Here is a 20,320-nt window from a genome sequence, read left to right on the forward strand (position 1 = left end):
TTTTCACTAGTCGAAAGTTTTAAAAAGTGGAAAGTGTGGCGGTTGCTCTATTGCCACGTTTTTGGTGACCTATCACCACGCTTTTTCTTTTGCCACACTTTTTATAAATGGCCTCCCGGACGTATGTGGTTAATATGGCCACGCTTTTGAAGCGTGGCAATAAAAAAAGATATGGCCACGCTTTCAAAGCATAGTGATAGAGATATATAGCCACGCTTTCGAAGTGTAGCTATCACAAAAAATGGCCACGCTTTAGCCTTGTAAATTTAAAAAAAAAGGTCCTTTTTTTATTACCAAACTTATATTACAAGACAAATCAAATAATAATTATAGACATATAATTTTTGCTATAATTGTTTTATATTAAAAAACTAATACTCAAATACAAAATAAATCTCAAGTTTAAATTCCAAAACTAAAACTGAAGAAAAATACAAAAACAATACAACTTAAATCCTAAGTCCTTTGCTGTTCCTCCTTCCTCTAGCCCTCTTAAACTTCCTTCCTTTAGATCATACATAATTGTTTCGGAAACATTTGTGAACTTTTTTACATGCAAAAGATGGCAAAAACAGATACAAAATTGATAAATTATTTTGAAGCTTCACTTTCTATTCTAGGCAACACTAGCTTTATTTTCTTTTAGCCTATTACTCAAAGTCGCAGACCAAAACATGTGTTATCTTGTAAAAAAACTTTAAAAAGAAGATTAAACAATAAAAGAAAAGGAAACAAGCATTGTTACCAGAAGCCCTCCTCCAACAAGAAAAGCCAATCTGATTTCCTTTGATCGAAAAACATGCCAGAATTTGACATTATTCCTTTTCTGTCGGTCTTGCTCTGATTGAGCTGTGAGGAAATCAACTTCATCCTCTAAGCGAGCAAGATCATATATAGATCTTAGAAAGCACATCAACTGCTTCATTTCTCCTATTCTGTAAACATAGCATTTGTAAAATAGCATCAGGGGTCAAGCGAAAGAATATAAACTCTTGAAGAAGATACACACATGCACGCATGCACACACAATGAAAATTTGTGCTACTAAAGTAAGTTATATGGATTAGACAACTTCATGGTTTCATATTCTAAACAAAACCATGAAAAGGTAATGATATTTGAAAGTAGCTAATGTTACTATAACTGTAGAGAAGACCTTCAAATAATGCATTTTAAATATGGTATTTGAGAGCAGATAGTAATACCATCGTTGAGAATGGCTATGACAAGAACCATAAAGGGAGGAAAGTTAAATTCCCAAATGCATGTGAGTAACATAAAGCCAACCTGCAACCCAAAATAAACTGAAAATGAGAAGGAAAGAAAATGATGGCTTGATCACTGCTAAATTCTCCATATATCATATATGCACTTATAACTTACCACAATACGGATGGTGATAGATACAACATATATCTGCAAAAGAAAAATAAAATAAGGCTTTGAATTTTTCGTTACAACAAGGACTATTGCAATATTTTCTTAATATTTTCGTAGTTGGGGGATTACTGTGTAGTTTTTCATTCTTTGGAAAATTGCACGGCTAGTTAAAACAGCACTTATGATCACACTCAACCCAGGTTCTGTTAGAACTATATCAGAGGCACTTCTTGCAGCATCTGTTGCATCTGCTACAGCGATACCTATGTCTGCTATCTTCAAAGCTGGTGCATCATTCACTCCATCACCATTCACCAGTCATCCCACAAATGTGCTTTCTAGCTTGTAACCTCTTCACAATCTCATATTTGTGCTCTGAGGGAACATATATAATCAGAAAATAGACAAGAATTTGGATTAGAGCTTTTCAGTGATTGCTATTATACTTACCAGGAAAGACACCAGCAAAACCATCTGCATTCTCTATAAGATCATCGACGGGAACAGAAGCAAAATTATCTTTGCTTTCTCCTAGCAGCGACGAAGAAGGATACATGTTAGAGCCCATTCCAAGACAGCTTCCTGTTTCCTTAGTAATTGCAAGCTGATCACCTGTAAGGGTTTTTTTTTTTTTTTTCAAGAGTATGAGATGTGATCCATTCCCTTCTTGGTTACAAACAATTAATTCCTGAGACAAATTTCTAGAGGTAAAATCTCCCACTAGTAGTCAGTAAGGCATCGGTTTTATTTTTTAATTTTTCAAATGATTCGAAGATGATCCAAAGGAGTAGCCAGGTTGGTAGTTGAAATAGTACCTCCTTTGGGTCTGCTAACGTAGATACAATTGCACAATCAATTGCATCTTGGTTCTCTAGCCTTGATGCCCTTGCAGCCATAAGTACAACCATGTCCTGATTAATTCCATCAGCAAAGACCTGCCAGATATTGATCATTGTTGGAAAAAGAAGAAACAGGTTAGTATTTTGAAAACACATGAATGGCTGTATAGACAATGGAGTTACTCTTTGTCTTTCCATTATCTTCTTTCTTTAAGAAATTATCTTCTTTACATTTAACTATGTTTCAAAATGTTAGGACAAATGAGTTATCAAACCTCAATTAGATTCTTGTCCACTGTAAGCTTGTTGAGAGTTAATGTGCCTGTTTTATCAATGCATAGGACATCCATTCCAGCCATTTCTTCAATTGCAGTCATTCTCTTTGTTATAGCACCCTGCAAATATTTATATCATTAGTACCTAACCTATAATCATCATTAGATAATAACTTTTATCATTAAAGGATAACAAGTAGGCCCTGTTTGGTAACTACACCAAGACAAAAATATAGAGTACAAACCTATTTGAAGGAGATAGATACAGAAACAGAAAAAATGTTTCTATCTAGGAACAAAATTTGCCTGATTTTCTATGTAGTCTCTGTCTTCGTGTTTCTATATTTTAGTTCTCAGGCACTTAAGCACAACATTACATTCCATCCTATATAGCTCAACAAAATGTTTGAATCAATAAACTAAATGTAACCTGCTGAGACAATTTGTGTGAAGAAAATATGGAATCCATGAATTACCTTTTTCAATGATTTGGAGTGCTTACAGCTAAAGAACCACACTCAGCAATGATTTTGTTCAGCATAAACACAAAAAAGAAAAGAACAAAACTTAGTTGCACAAATGAACCAATTAACCTTCTGAGATTTAACTACTATAATGACAGCAAAAGAACCATGTTCGACATTGTTATATGAGGCTCAAACAAATATCATTTAAACTTCTCTGACTACTTACGAACGGAAGAATCAGGGAACTAGGGAAGCACAAATGAATCAGAGAATAAACATAAACAAAGAAGCACAAATCAATTTTGTTCAGATGAGAAGCCAAACCCTGCTAGTAACCTTGTTCTTCGGGAACTTGACGGTACCATCGGTTCTCTCCTTCCACCGGTTCCCTTCCTTGTCGAATCTGTAAAACTTCGATTTCCTAAAATCAATTGGAAAAGAGTAATAACAATTAAAAGCACAGATTTATTGTAATATTAAAAAAATGATTAAATGATGATCGAAGATTTACTGAAAAAGCACGAAGATTTACTCAACAGCTGCGACAGCGATCACACTGAGGACTCCTTCTCGCGCGTCCCCCCTTCTTGCGACGGCAACGGTTCTCGCAGCTCCCTCATCGGCAACCAGGAAGCACGACGGTGACTGGCGAGGGAGCAGCTCCTCTTTCCCCTCCTCGGCGGCGGCGACGCGTTTGGTGACGGCTCCTCCTCTCTCATCGTTGCACACACTCTCTCTCTCGGGTTTGACTCGACAGCGGCGGCGGGCTGGTCTTCGACGGAGCTGGCAGCAAGGCGGCGTCTCCTTCCTAGAGCTCTCCTCTTCCGCGTGGGTGAGGTGGTGCGTGTGAGTATTGTGTTGTGTGCGCCGGAGAGGGGAAAAGGGGGAGTGGGGCTGCGGCGCTGTTGTGAGCTCGATCGATTAGGCTGGCCAGGGTGAAAGGGGATGTGAGCTCGATCGATTAGATTAGGGTAGCCAGGGTTTTTCTTTTTTAAACCTTTTGGCCGTAATAAAACTCTATCGCTACGCTTTTAACACGTCCCCATTCTTTCTATGGCCACGCTTTTAAAGCGTGACAAAAAAACGTGGCCGTTTCTCTAATCAATTGCCATCTTTACAAAAGTGTGGCCGTTGACCATTTTCGCCACGCTTTTGAAACGTGACAAAAAAATGGCCAAATTTCTAATCTATCACCACCTTCACAAAAGTGTGGCTATTGACCACTTTTAGTCACGCTTTTAAAGCGTGGCAAGAAAAAAGCGTGACCATAGGTCTTTTTTTACTTATAGTGATATAGCTATTATATGCCTTAAAAATACATGATACATTTATTAATAATAAAATTTTTTAAATATTTTCATTTAATAATTACAAAATAAATGCATTAAAAATTTAAATAAAAAATGATAAATAAGTCATTGATCTTTTAATTTGATTTGCGAATATTTAAGTTTTTGAGAATTTGAAAATACATTTAAGTCTCTACACTTTTTAAAACTTTGACATATCGATCTCTCATGTTCACCTTGGGTCTGTCATACCCAACGGAAAAATCAAATGTGACTCACATTATACTAACCTAGTTGATACAAATATACATGTAAGAAAGTTTTTAAAATGAGATAACTTAGACTCAGGAATCAATGTGTTTAAATTTTGAAAAGATCAAGAACTTACATATATTTTTAAATCTTTAAAAAGTTAAATATTTGCGGATAAAAAAATCAGAGATCAATTTATCATTTTTCTTAAACTTTTTATATTTTTTATAAAAAAATTTTGTTTTATAATTTTAATTTGTGCCTCTACAATATATGATAGATAAGTTCTAAAAAAATTATACTATTCTTGCTTTTATATCAATAAAAATTACCTTCAATATATTTTTTCTTTGCTAATATTTTGAATAGAATAAATTCAAACATGCATATATATTTGAGTTGTGTTGCAAGTATTTATGAGTGAATAAGGCATAGAGTAATAAAAATCAAGAAAATTAATTTATATGAAGTGAGAAAAATGGAGGAGAAGAGTGTATATATCAACAGAGAAGTAAAGATAATAAATATATTTATGGAATGTAAAAAAAAAAAAGTGTAATGTCTGCAGCTATACAAATAAAAGATAAATGGTCAAATTAATTTTTTAAAAATTATTTATTTTTTAAATTGGTCTTTAAAATTTTTTTTAAATTAAATTCGTTTTTTAAAAATATTAAATTAATTTTGAAAGTTCTTTTATCATTTTTTTTTATTAATGATGCCAAAATTTATTAATATAGCATATTAAGTATACTACAAAATACATTTAAAAATTTTAATTGACTATTAATATAATAAGTTTATGAAGTTAAATCAAATCAAAATCTAATTGAAGAAAGAACTTAAAGTATTGAAATCTTTTAGTTTGAGATTAATTTGATCTAATTTTATAAACTAATCATATTAATAATCAATTACAATTATTAGATATATGTTGTGATATTACTTAACGTACTACATTAATCAAATTCTGATGTTGTTAACAATAGAAGTGACGAAAAAACTAACATAACTAATTTAAAATTAAAAAAAATAATTAATTTTTTAAAAATAGTATTTTAAAAAATAAATAATCTTTTAAAAACTAATTTTACAATTTACTTCACGCACAAAATTAAAAAGATTGTTGCCATTCCCTTGATAGAGTGTTGGTGTAGTTAAGTATTGCACAACAATACAGGTGCCATAATAAACCAGTGCATGTAGACCACTTTCGAAATCCAAAGGCGAAAGCTAGTGCACTCCAGGTAAAGTAGGGAGTGCAGCACTCTTTAAAAGTTAACCTATTATCAAAAGTGATCAGGTAAATTAAATTTATTTATTATTGTTATTATTTTTTTTGTTATGGGGTGAACAAACAAACCACACTAACAAAAAAAAACTAATTCGCTTGTTTAACCTGTCTTTACACCAAAAAAATTCAGAAAAATTTAATCGAATTCCTCTGTTACTCTGTTATTGTTGATGTGATGTCTTCAAACATTTTCACTGTTTTGTTTACTAGCAGGTGTTTTTACTATTGTTCTGTCTAGCCATAGATTTTGACGCTCTTGAACCCACTCCATTCCACCTCTACCATAAATGGACCTTCAAAGTCGAAAAAATTGCTGCCATAGAAAAGGAAGACGCTGTCTGTCGCCGCTGCTAGTTGGCTAACTCCAAACTGATTCTGTAGAAGAACCGGTCTCCATGAAGGCGCCATGATTCTCAGATGATGACGCAGTTAAAGCACAAAATACATGATAGTTATAACAAGTTCATTATCTTTTATTTCAAATTATCCTCAACTTGTACGTAATAGAATGAAAAATTAAAATATAATTTTATTTAAACAATTATTTGTATTATTTTTTATTAATTTATTCAAAAAATAATTAAATTTTGAAGCTAATTGGTATAAAATATTACAGATATAAAACTAAGAAAAATTTTTATTTGTATAAGAATGAGCCTAATAAATAATTATTCTATTTAAATATAATTAAGAGTATTTCTTTCTTTGTCAACGAGTTATAATTCAAATGACATAGTCTCTATATTCATCTAAAAGTTGGTAAAAAAAAAGAATATTTTTTTTTATTAACTTTTTTAAACATTAATTATTTATTTTACATACTATATAAAAATATATGAATATAATATTTATTGAGTAGACACAGTTACGTAAAAAAATTTTTATTGTCATGGTATTTGAACCAAAGAAAAGAAAGTATTATTTTAAGAAAAACTAACAATATATTTTTAATAATATTCTTAATACAAAATAATAAATTTTAAATATTTTTTTAATAATATATATTAACTAAAAAAATATAATTATCCCAAATAATATATTATAAATATAGTAAAATGACATATTTCAATAAAAAAATTGTTAATAAAAAATTATATGAACTTTTGTTTCGCACAAAAAAAAATTATTATATGTTTGTTTGCTTTTTACGTTGTATAAATATTTCTTAAATTTATATTCAATATTATAATTTTATTTCACACAAAACAAAATTTATTTAAATTTTAATATTATTTAAATTTTTTTTCTAGATTTAGTACATGAATTTTTAACTTATTTTTTACGTATTATTTATTTTAATTCTAAAGTCTAATAATTTTTTTACAGACATGTTGTTTTTAATATTTATATACTATTTTTTTATTTTGAATTTCAGCCTAATATCTGAGACTTATAAAAAAATTCTAAAATTTGTAAAAAATGGTTAACCTAATTAAAAGGTTACCTTTTTAAATCCAGACCATTCAAATAAAATCTCACAAATGAAGAGTTTAGATTTAATAAATTCATAAAGTGTGCAGCACTCCATACTTAACAAGGAGCGTTGAAGAATGAGCCAAATCCAAAGCATGTATCTCTCTTATCAATTTTTTGTTAGTTCCCAGATTCCCTTATTTGTCATTTAGCATATAAATTATTATTATTATTATTATTTGAGGTGGTACCTTGGAATCTGGGAGTACTTAAGAACAACGGATTTTGATGACATTTTCACCCGTTTGTATTTTTTTATTCTTTTTTTTTTGTGTGAGTTAACATAAATGAATAAAATAATTAAAAAACGGGTCAGAAGTAAATAAATAACAAGCTCCACTTTATAATTAAATTTGCTTTAAATTTTTAATTTATGATTCTTCATTCTTTATAAATATTATATTGTCATGCACTAAAAAAAATAATTTGTATTCTTATAGTTTTTATTATCTGATTTAGGGTGTAATTTGGTTTTCAATTTTAATTTAATTTGATTTTAAATTTTTTTAAAGTTCTAGTGTAAATGTCGAATTTTGTCTAACATAATATTTAAAAAAAAGTAGTTGATAATTTAGTTTGCACTTTTTTTCTGAGCGAAAAAAAATTCAGTTCCATCAATAAAAAAGAGGAAAACATAAAAAGTAGCAGAAGAAAAATAGAAGAAGTCTAGCTAATATAGCCCAATATTCCTCAAGACCAAAATAAAGGCTCAAGATTTTTTATTGGACCAACAAAACATCCAATCAACAAACATGCATTGGCCGAGGCATGTGATGTAGTGAACTTAAGAAGCGAATCTTTTTTTACTACAAAAATATATTTCTGGAGAGAAGATCACAGTTAATAAAAGAATAAGTTGGAGAAGAAAAGTGATAGTTCAAAATCTGAAGCAAAATAGACATATTTAATATTAGGTATATTTTAAATTTCTGAACGCAATTTTTTTCTTTTTTCAATTTTTTTATTTTATCATATAATATTCATAAATTTTTTTAAAATATTTTTATTTAATAACTACAAAATAAATGTATAGAAAATTTAAATGAGAAAAAAACAAATAGGTCATTAATCTTTTGATCCGCAAATATTTAAGTTTTCGAAAATTAGAAAATATATTTAAATCTCTAATATTTTTTAGAATTTGGACATATCGATCCGTTATGTTCACTTTGGTCAACGAAAAAATTAAATGTGACTTCTGCTCTACTCACATAATTAATACGAATGTATATGTGAGAGAATTTTTAAAATGAGACAAATTAAATCTAGAAATTGTGTCTATATTTTAATTTAAAAATATCTGAAACTTAAATATATTTTTAAATATTTAAGAATTTAAATGTCTAAGAATAAAAAAAGTTAGAGATGGATTTATCATTTTTTTAATTTTTTATATTTTCAATAAAAACATTTTGTTTTATAATCTTAATATGTGCTTTTAGAACGTATAATAAATAAATTCTAAAAAGAAATTATACTATTTTTGCTTTTATATCAATAAAAATTATTTTTAATATATTTTTTCTTTGTTAATAATTTGAATAGAATAAATTCAGACCTGCATATATATTTAAATTGTGTTGCAAGTATTTATGAGTAAATAAGACATAAAATAATAAAAATAAAAAAACAAATGTATGTGAAGTAAGAAAAATGAAAGAGAATAGTATATCAATAAAGAAGTAAAAATAATAAATATATTTATGAAATGTAAAAAAATACTTTATTATATAAATTAAAATTATATAAAAAATATAAATTTAGTTTTTATAATTATTTTTTATTATATTATTATTATTTAAAATATAAATTCTAATTTTTTCAAGTACTATTTAACTTTATAAAAAAAACTATAAATTTACCATTTTTATCATATAATTCACCGTAAAAGAAAGAGTATAATGTGCTGCACAAATAAATTTAAAAAGATTGTTGTCATTCTCTTCATAGAGTGTACGCGTAGTTAAAGTACCCACAACAATACAGGTGCCATAATAAATTAGTGCACTAGACAACATACTTTTTTATTGAAAAAGTACAGGGAGCCAATGGTTTAAGCGTACAATGTGTACAATGGAGGTTTAGGAAATATTAGAGATATGAGTATTAGTGTTACATTGTTCTGTCAGGTTATGCTTTTGGGATGAGTGGGTTCATGACATGGTATTAGAATTCTAAATCCGAAAGGTCAAGGGTTCGATTTTTGGTGAACTCCAAAATTAACCTAAGATTTTAGGATGAGTGATTTTATGACATGAGATGTTTATTATCCCTGGTATTTGGATGGTTATTCTGAATAGTGTGGGTGATGTTCATTTTATTCATGAACCAAAGGTTTAGCCCATTGTACACATTGTACACTTAGGCCATTGGCTCCCTAGCACTACTCTTTATTTTATCTTTCTTTTTTTTATTTGAAATTGTTGGTCAATTATTTTTTTATGCAGTATTATTTTTTTTATTTTTAAAAAGGGTCAGAAGTTAATAAATAACAAACTCCAGTTTATAATTTAACAATACATTTTTTCTAAAATTTATTAGGGATATCACTGCGTTTAGTTTAGTTTTTATCATAGATATATTATGTTCGTTCCAAAAAAAAAAGTAAGTTTCTTAAATTTTTGCCGTTATTTGTTATTCTTGTGTAAATAATATCCTTTTATTGCAATTTATAAAAACAAAAAACAAAAAAAAATATTAATAAAATCATAATAATTGACATAATATACTAAAAAAGATAACGGTTTTAAATGAATGTATTATGGATACATTGAAATTAAGTTTTCGTCCTTTTTTAGGCATAATCAAAATTCTAGATATATTTAAAATATTAATTTTTTTTTCCATAACAAAATTGGTGGCGACTCTATTATTTATATTTTTTATTTTTGTTTTGTCACATTTTCATTTGTCCATTTTGAGCACGTTGTAACATTTAATATATTATATTTGTACTATTTTTAAATATTCTTAATTTAATTATCTAACATTATATTTCTTAAACTAAGTTTACAAAATTAATCATTTCAAGCATCTTCTTCAACTTGTTAAATATCTCGGTTTTTAACAATTTTGTAAAGATATTTACGACTGTACTTAATTTTTCGTAAGACAATATTCAATTAAAATTTTTTTCTCATTCATTAATTATTTAATTCTGTGAAATCAAATATCAATATGTTTCAATCTTCCATGAAACACAAGATTTTTAGAAAGCGCAATAACTAATTTGTTGCTATATATTCTTTTTACCTATACTGTTTTCATTGCTTAACTTAGTGTTGCTATATATTCTGTTTTTACCGTAGAGAATGCTCCTACTAATTATTTTTTGAAGACTATGAAATTACACTAAAATCGAGATGAAATGTAAATTTTAAAGTACTTTTTTTGTTAACCCATTCACTCTCAGTGTAATCAACAAGATTTATTTCATTAGTATTTTCATAAAAAAATACCATCATTTAAAGTACCTTTGATATATCAAAGAATCCTTTTTGCCGCTTGTAAATAGAGCCGTCAAAATGGGTTAAACCTATCGGGCCAGCCTAATTAACCATTTAAATGGGTGTGGTTTGCTTCTAAAAATTAAGTTAGTTTAAATTTCAGGTTAAATGGGTCGAGCCCGATTAACTCGAAAATCTGACCCATCGACTAAAAAAAATACTATTTGTTTAAAATTTTTGACCTAAAAGTAACATTGTTTGTCAAAATATTTTTCAAAAAATAAAATAAAATGATAAACGGACAAGCCCATTTAACCGATCGGGCTGACCATAAATTGTATGGGCTAAAAAATTATGGCCTGCGAATAAAGCGAACTTAGTGAGTCAGGCCTAAATAGTCCGGGTTGGCCCGTTTGACAGCCCTATTTGCAAATAGTTGGTACAAGACTCCTCCATAAATCTGCTAAGCAATCCAACTCTAAATATAATATATTGTCTAGTTGCAGTTAAGTACCTCAGACTTTTAATCAAACTTCTGTAATAAGTAGAATTTATTATTCTTCCTTTATCTCTTCTTAACAACTTAAAATTTTTTTCGATCGAAATAGGAACTGATTTGGAATGTATCATCTAAATTTTTTTCAAAATATCATTTGCATATTTGTTCTGTGAAATAAAGATTATGTCATCTTTCTAAACGACTTCGATGTCGAGAAAGTAAGACATCAAACACATATCTGTCATTTCAAATTGCTTTATTATAACCTCTTTGAATTCTGCAATTATCTTCAAATTATTACTAGTAAAGATCAAATTATCAATATAAAGACACATGATTAAGATTCATCCAGATTCAACAAACTTGATATAAAGAGTATATTCAAATATACATCTTTTGAAACCATTTTGAGTGAAAAAAGAATAAATAATCTTCTCGTATCATGCTAGTATTCTTTGCTTCAACCTGTATAAAATTTTCTTCAATCGATAAATTGTATCTTCTTCTTCACTCTTCAGGAATTTCATATCTTGCAAGTTGCTCAACATACACTTCTTCTTCTAAAGTTCCAAATGCAGATTTAATATACATTTGATATATCTTTCATTTAGTTTGAGCCGATAGTGAACTAATCATACGGATAATATCTAATATAGCAACAGGAGTAAATACTTCAAAGAAGTCAATACTTGATTTTTATTTGTATCCCTTAGCAACTAATATTACTTTGAAATGATCAACTTCACTGTTGGAATTGTATTTAATTTTGTAAACCTACTTTACTCCAATAGACTTCTTATTTGTTGGTAAATCTATCGGCTCCCGTATGTCCTTTTTCTCAATGGCATGAATCTCTTCATCTATTGTTTTTTTTCAATTGTTGACTCTAGAGACTTCTTCAAATTTCAACAGCACACAATTTGAAAATAAAGCAAAGTTGACGATTTCTTCATCAAATGGATCATCATCGCTGCCAACTTTATAATCTGTCAATCTAGCAGGTAGTCTACGTTTTCTTTAAGGTCTTCTAGATGATTTTAGTTGTTTAGTTGTGTTAGGTTGTCTTTCTTCTATTTTATCACATGAATTTGAAATTACAATCGGCTGCTTTCTGTTCCCATCCCAAATATCTTTGTCGTCAAGCGTCACATTTTTTGTTGATGATCACCTTCTTTGATTTTGGATTATACAGCTTGTATGCTTTTGAGTTTATGCTATAGCCATTAAAAATACACTTTTCGCCTTTGTCGTCTAACTTCTTCCTTAATTGATATAGAACATGGGTATAAGCAATACACCCAAAGACTCTGAAAATGATTAATGGAAGGCTTCTTTTCACTCCAAACTTTCTCTGGAGTCTTATCACGAACACTTTTTATTGGATACCTGCTATATACTAAAATATGAACGGTTGTTGCGACATACATGAGTATACTTTCTATATACTAAAATATGAACATGCTTTATAACAATAGAAAGTATATCCATGTATATCTACTAAAATTATTAATAAAAGTGATAAAGTACTTGCAACTACCATTGCTTGGAATCTAAAAAAAACAAAGATCTGAATGCACCATTTCAAGCAATCTTTAAACTCTCCATAATTTTTCTGTAGAGAATGGATCTCCATACTTCTTTTTCAGTTGACAAATCTCACAAACACAATTAGAAATATGAATCTTTGGAAACAAGTATTTTTCTTGACAGATAATTTAGGTCAGAAAAATAAAAATACACAGACCGCATATGCCACCGTTAGCTATCATCAAGTATTACAGAACTCATGCAAGAAGGATTAACATGTTGAATTTTTAATGGAAACATTATGTTTGAAATCATCTTTACTTTATCTATGAACCTTTTGTTGTTGTCAAATATTATGCAAATATCCACTATATGTTATTATCTTATATCCGTTCTCAAATAATTGCCCCATACTCAATAAATTTTAATCAAGTTCGAGAGTATAAAAAACATAAAAAATATAATTCAGAGAACCATCATTCAATCTAATTGGTCTTTGCTCTTTTCCTTCAATAAGGATTTTATACTATTACCAAATTTGAATAGAAAATTTTCTACCAAACATATGATTATCACAACCATTATCCAAATATCATATATTTTTATCTTCAGCATATGATTCACTTGTAAAAAATAAAGTTTGAATATCTGAATTATCATCAGTATTTTGATGTTGATTTTCTGCAACGTGTACTTAATTATTATTCATCATTTTAATTTTGTAGTCTGCCACATTGTTTCCATACTTTCTATAATGAAAACAGTTGAAATTAGTTCGTTCTTGATAAAAATGCCTCGACTTCTTTTTCGGTTGACAAACCTGAAATTTGTTCCACTTCTTCCTTGATTAGGTGGTATAAAATTACTATAACTTTCATGGCTGTAATTTTCATGACCTCTGTCTCTGAAATTTCTTCTACCTCTACTTTAAAAATTGAAAGCATGGTCTCGTCCTTCTTGTGTATAGCTTGATTCTACACCATTATTTAAATTCACTCGGCTTTTCACAGCTACTTGAGTCGATTTTTCTAACTTCTCTAATATTCTGCTAATGTGACTTTACATGGCTCCTTGCAACTCTGCAATCGTCATAGTATCCATATCATGAGACTCTAATATTGTAGTCGACACATAACCATACTTCATCAGTATAGTGCAAAATTTTTTTTCCACCGTTTTATTATTGGGAATATCTTTTTTATAGACTCTTGTCTATTTGTAATACGAGAAAAATATTGCTCAACAGTTTATGAGTTAGACATCATCTCGTACCTTTTATATTCTCTTCTCAAAGACTGTAGCTTTATTTTTTGAACTTTATTTATGTCTTTGTATGACAGTTTCAACGTGTTTCATATTTCTTTTGTACTTCTGGCATTTGCTATTTTGTCAAACACTGTATAATCTACACCTTGGTGAATTTGAGACAGGGTTAATTGATTTTTTTTCTATTGGACAGCATCAGCTCCTTCTTGCAAACCCAACTCAATAAAATTCTACAAGTTATGAGCCTTCAAATGGATAAACACCAAAGTCTCCTAGTAATCAAGTTTTTCATCTAATTTGGAAACAGACCACACAACATTAAAAGTGTTTGCTATACTGACTATATGAATAAACAACTATCTGAGAACTCTCCCACACCTCACAAACCCTCAAACACTTGGCTTTGAATTGAACAGTTTTGATACCAAATATAAATATAATATCCGCACTTTATTGGTTTTAGGACCACTCACTCACTTAAATAATATTATCATATTTTTCATCTTTCAAACTCACCAACACACTCACAAAGGAAAAGAGAATTTTTAATAACTCAATACATCTTCATTCATATGAAAATATGATTAAAATACGTGGGTTCAAGCCTTTATATGGGCAAAGTTTTAAAATAAAATAATTTTTATAACATAGAAGTACGGTTCTAATATTTCATGAAGTTAGTAAAAATTTTGACTAATCAAATTTCTTATTCAAATTTGCTTTAAATTCTTTAAATTTAGTCCAACTTAAAATTTTAAATTCATAATTCTTCCTTCTTCATGAATGTTGTGTTGTCTTGCACTGGAAAAACAATTTGATTCTTGTAGTTTCTACCACCTTTTAATTAGGATGCAACTTAGTTTCTAATGTCAATTCAATTTAATTTTAATTTTTTTTTTGGTGATTAAATAGAAAAGAAAGAAAAAAGAGATAAAACCAAATTAATTGGCTAGGGTCATATCTAAATCTATTAGATGTTGAAGCTCACTCCATTGTTGGCTCCAATTCGAGTGAATGTCCGCGACAGAAGCAGCTGCTTTAGCCATACAATCTGCAACACTATTTGCAGTCCTCTGAATTAAAAGAATAGAGACTCTCCAATTCCAATTCATAACCTCCTGAATATGCTTTGCCAAATCCCATTCCGGAATATCCTTACTAAGCATTCTTTGGTTTACCAAGAAAAGAGCTTCTAAACAGTCTGTTTCACAAATAACCTCACGAAATCTACTCTCCCAAGCAAGAAGTAAACCTCTCCAAATTGCATACAATTCAGCAAAAAGAACACTGCACACTTCGACTTTTCCAGTGCAACCTTTCAACCAACATCCATCAGGATTGCGAATAATACAACCAAAACCAGCATAGCCAGAAGGAGCAAACCAACTAGCATCACAATTCAATTTAACAGAATGAACTGGAGGTGGAACCCAATGCAAACAAAGTGAAGGAGGAGACAGAGATTGATGCATAGCAAAAATAGTGTGAAACTCCCTTACTGAACTACGAATCAAACTCACCACTTTACTAGCACTCCATGAATCATCTATACTAAATAAGTCCTGATTACTGCTTCTCCAAATTCACCAGATGGTCGAAAAGAAAAGAAAAACATCTCCACTCCTTGCACATCTGTAGAGCCAATCATGTAAATTCGAGTTATCTGAATACAAGCCTAAAAGGGTCCAGACCTCCTTGGCACTAGGGCACTCCCGAAGACAATGAAGAATGGATTCAGAACCATTCTGACACCGATGACAGGTGCTAGATAAAGTTAAACCACGACCCAAATGAAACTCTGCTGTAGGAATAGCATTATGGAGACTGAGCCAAATCAAGAACTTATACTTCTCAGGAATATGCAGACGCCATACCCACAACCAATTATCATGCTCATTCCAGTCAAACTTTCTTTTGGTTAGCCAACTGTACCCACTCCTAGCTGAGTAGAGTCTAGAAGATGCCACACCCCACGACCAACCCGAACTCTCTCCAGCATTCAAATCCGGATTATAAGCATTCAAACGCTGTTTGACATCTTCTGGAATGATAGGGAAAATATCATGGAGATTCCATTGACCATCTTTCCAAACGTCTCTAATAGTTAAATCAGAGTCAGATATATGTACAAAAGGGACATCTTGAGCAATTGGGCCCTCAATACTCCAATTGTCAAACCAAAAAGATTGATCAAGTGACCCAACGCACCAAGAGAAGGCATCTTTAAGAGCACCAAAAGCCTTTGAGATACTCTTCCAAACATGAGAAGCATTGCAAGGGACAGGGCCATCTAAAACTCCCTCATTCCTCAGATACTTCGCCCTCAATAGAGCAACCCAAGGCTTGTCCTGACAATAAAAAAATTGCCACACCAATTTACCAAGTAAAGATATATTAACACACGCAGGATCTCTAACACCCAGGCCACCAAATTTCTTTGGAGTGATAACGGTCCTCCAATTAACAAGAGAAAGACATGTACCATCAACTTGACCCTTCCAAAGGAACTGTCTCATCATAGAAGACAATTTATCACAAACCAAATTTGGAAAAAAAGATACATGCATATGATAGACAGGAATGGATGCTGCAACAGAATTGATCAGGCAAAGTCTCCCTGCTTTATTTAGAAGCCTTCCTTTCCAATTAGCTAATCTTCCCCTCACCTTTTCAATCACCGAATGAAAAGAAGCCCTACTGGTACGGGAATGATTAAGGTTAACTCCAAGATATCTTCCTAAGTCCAAAGCAAAACATATTGAAGAAACACTAGTAAAAATATCTCTTCTACGAGCAGTCACATTTTTAGAACAAAAAGCTTTAGACTTTTCAAGATTCACTTTCATGCCAGATGCCTTGCAAAAAATATTAAGAGAATGCATGACCATTTGGACCTGACTTTTTGTAGCCTGGCAGAAGAGTAAGAGATCATCTGCAAACATCAAATGAGAAAATTTTGGGCCACCCCTAGTGACAGAAACTGGTTTCCACACACCCTCGACCACCTTATGAGATATATAGCAGGCAAGTCTTTCCATACAAAGCACAAATAAGTAAGGAGACATTGGATCGCCCTGTCTAAGCCCCTTCTAGGAGCAAAACTATCCAATCTATTCCCATTCCACATAATAGAAAGAGAGGATGCACGGACACAAGTCATAATCAAATTAACAGTGATGATAGGAAAACCAAAAGCAATGAGAGTACTCTCCAAAAACCTCCAATCCACCCTATCATAAGCTTTTTCAAGATCAATTTTAAAAGCAAGAGTACCTTTCTTGGATTTTGTGTGCTTCATGAAATTCAAAATTTCTTGGGCCACAATAATATTATCAGGAGCACCACGACCCGGAATAAAACCTCCTTGTAAAGGACTAACAACATCTGGAAGAAAAGGCCGAAGTCGGTTAGTCAATACTTTGGTGATAATTTTATAAACAACATTACACAAGCTAATAGGCCTGAAATCCTTCATAAAGGTAGGATTATCAATTTTAGGAATAAGCACAATCAGAGTTTCCATGATGCTAGGATTTAAGAACTCTCCCAAAAAAGCGCTCCGGACAATATTCCAAATCTCAGTGCCTACTATCTCCCAATATTCTTTAAAAAAATAAGCTTGAAAGCCATCTGGACCAGGAGCCTTAAAAGGGCTCATACTGAATACTGCTGACTTGACTTCCACAAAAGAGACAGTCAATTAACCTAGCACAAGCCTCAGTGCTTAGAGTGGGCATCGGAACATCCCCTAAACAATCAACCTCAACCTCTTCCGTTGTACCAAAGAGATTCTTGTAAAAAGAGAGGGATTCTTCCTGGAGAACATCTGGATCAGTAGACCAAGACCCATCTCTAACATATAATCCATGTACTCTATTATGGTTTCTACGCACCAAAGTCTGAACTTCAAATCAACCTAATTCGAACTTCATCTCTATGTAATTCGAATTACACCCACGCACGCGTTCCCAAGTAATTCGAATCATGCCGTTAAAAAAACAAAAATATTTCCAAAAATCTTTGAGTTGAAGTCCAACGAAGCCTGTTGAACCATCTTAAGCCTTTCAGTAACGCCTCCAAACTCTTGATTCCAAGCCTTACTAATAACATGTTTATAAGAAGGATGTGTTGCCCACGCAGCTTGGAACCTAAAAGGACGAGAACCTTTCACTCTGGGGCTACCATGACAACGAACTAAAATAGGACAATGATCAGAATGAAGCCTGCTAAGAATTTCAGAATAACCCTCAGGAAACATTGACATCCACGCCTCATTAACTAGAGCTCTATCCAACCTTTTAGCCAAGTCCCTGCTAGCCTGAACTGCTCTATACCAAGTATATCTCCTACCAGTCACTTTAAGATCAAAGAGCTCACAGTAATCTAGAGTAGTAGCTAATAGACTAGCTCTGTGAGAAGAAAAATAAGCACCTGTACTCTCATCTGGTGCCACAATCTCATTAAAATCACCAATGGCCATCCATGGTCTATTATGGCCTGAATTAATAGAACGCAAATGATCCCAAAGCATACATCTTTTTTTCGAATTGAGGACTCCCATATACTGCACTACAAAGCCAAACTAAGTTACCCACACTCACTTTCACTGTGATACATTGGTCAATTTGATCAATAACCACACAAGAAGAATTAGCAATAGAAGATAGAAACCAAATGCCACCCATGTGTCCTACTGCTTCCTCAATACCAACACAATGAAAACCCAACTTATCCCAAAAATTTTTTAAATTATTAAACATGGTATGAGTCTCAAAGAGAAAGAAGAAAGATGGTTTATATATTCTCACCAAATTGTTGCAATGCACACGGGCCATCTTGTTAGATGCACCCCTCACATTCCAGGCTATGATATTGAAACTATCCATAAAAAACAGCAAAAAGGGAGCTCCAATAACAAACCCGAGACTCAACATGTTGTCCCTGTCTTCGACAATCCTGCCTTTAATGGACTCTCAAGTGGCAGCCCAATTTTCTCCGTCGAAACTTGCACCATACCTGCCGTCGATGCTCCATCCTTATCTACTGGTGAATTCTGCAAAGAGTTTGGGCGAGGACGCTTTCGCACAGTGCCATTTGTTGTCTCACATTGCTGCTGATAATGAACATTGTGCCGGGTCCCCGAAGAAGCCACACTTACCAATTTTCCAATATTGATGCCCCTGCTTAATTTTACTTTGGATCCAGTAGCATGTGTTGTACGTTGGTGGTTAGGCTTTGTCCAAGTACTGGTAGTCTTGTTTGGAGTCTTCTTTGCTTTTGGTTGGACTTGATGGGTACTAGGAGAAGGCTTTTGACCCATTTTATACTTTCCTTTCCTAATCACCTGAGTCCAACCTTCCAAATCCTCATGTTGTGCATGGTCTACATGAACAGCATGCAAATCACTCTCCACCAAATCCGGGACAGCCGCAACACGGAGCATTGCATCTTCTTGGTAGCACCAAATTGGTAATCCAGAAATTCTAATCCACACTAAAGTTGCTCCAAAACAGTTTTCACTTGATCTAAACTCTTGGTCCCAAGGCTTCACAGCCACATAATTTCCCTCAATCATCCATGAATCTCCTAAGAGAACCTTTTCTCGCTCCTCAGCCACATCAAACTTCACAAGAAAGTAGTCAAATCCCACGTCCAATAAATCAAAACCTCCCTTAATCCTCCATACCGTTCGGAGTTTATGAGACAATGCAGTGTAGCTATAATGTTTACCTAGCACCTTAATCATTATAGCATCCTTATAAGGTTCTGCCAAGCAATTCTTAGCTTCTTGGGTAAATGTGACACTCGGTGGTAAGAGATCTCCTTGCTTCCCAGAAACTATCGCAATGTTATCTCCCGATAAAGTTTCAACAAGTGAAAAAGCTTTAGCAATCTTGGAACCCACAACTTTGTCCCTGAAAGAAACTTTCAAAGGTTTAGAAACCCCTCCCGAAATATGATCCTCCTTTTCTCCTGATGCAATCCCTCCCCCGCTCTCCCCCTTATCTCTTCCGCCGACATTATCGGCTGCCTCACCGTGTTTCACCCTCAAAGTCTCTTCCCCGCTCACTCCACCGCTCATCTTCGATTTTCAAAATTGTACAGAATGTTTGGTACTTGTTGAGCCTAAAAGTACTTTTGGTTTGATATGTGTTTACTTTTAGTATGCTAATAATCGCTTCATACCACTTCATTATGCTTCTATTTTATTTTATTTTTCATATACACCTTCTCCTTTTGTTTAATTTGTCTAATAGTGTTTCATATTACCATTTTGGAAATATTTGATAAAAAAATAAACAAAAATAATTAC

At 31.8% G+C, this 20,320-nt stretch overlaps 3 protein-coding genes and 1 pseudogene across 3 annotated transcripts in view; 1 reads left to right on the forward strand and 3 right to left on the reverse strand.

The window, feature by feature from the left end:
- Window positions 1-885, reverse strand: part of LOC107471772 (replication factor C subunit 3) — a 35,014-nt gene extending 34,129 nt beyond the window's left edge. The window contains exon 1 of the mRNA XM_052255006.1: window positions 746-885. The gene's annotated coding sequence lies outside the window, so the exon portion shown is untranslated. The remainder of the gene's footprint in view (window positions 1-745) is intronic.
- The window catches only part of LOC107471779 (replication factor C subunit 3-like), a 6,126-nt pseudogene extending 5,233 nt beyond the window's left edge, over window positions 1-893 (reverse strand).
- The window catches only part of LOC107471775 (B3 domain-containing transcription factor VRN1), a 59,204-nt gene that overhangs the window by 7,465 nt on the left and 31,419 nt on the right, over window positions 1-20,320 (forward strand). The window lies entirely within an intron of this gene.
- Window positions 1,552-3,882, reverse strand: LOC110276411 (uncharacterized; the record flags this gene model as incomplete). The annotated part of the gene is made up of 6 exons (XM_052255008.1): window positions 1,552-1,755; window positions 1,831-1,992; window positions 2,196-2,315; window positions 2,495-2,614; window positions 3,298-3,382; window positions 3,494-3,882. Coding segments are annotated over 5 exons (795 nt in total), but the record flags the coding sequence as incomplete, so codon positions are not given.

Source organism: Arachis duranensis, chromosome 10 (genome assembly GCF_000817695.3).
Source record: "Arachis duranensis cultivar V14167 chromosome 10, aradu.V14167.gnm2.J7QH, whole genome shotgun sequence".
Classification (NCBI taxonomy): domain Eukaryota; kingdom Viridiplantae; phylum Streptophyta; class Magnoliopsida; order Fabales; family Fabaceae; genus Arachis; species Arachis duranensis.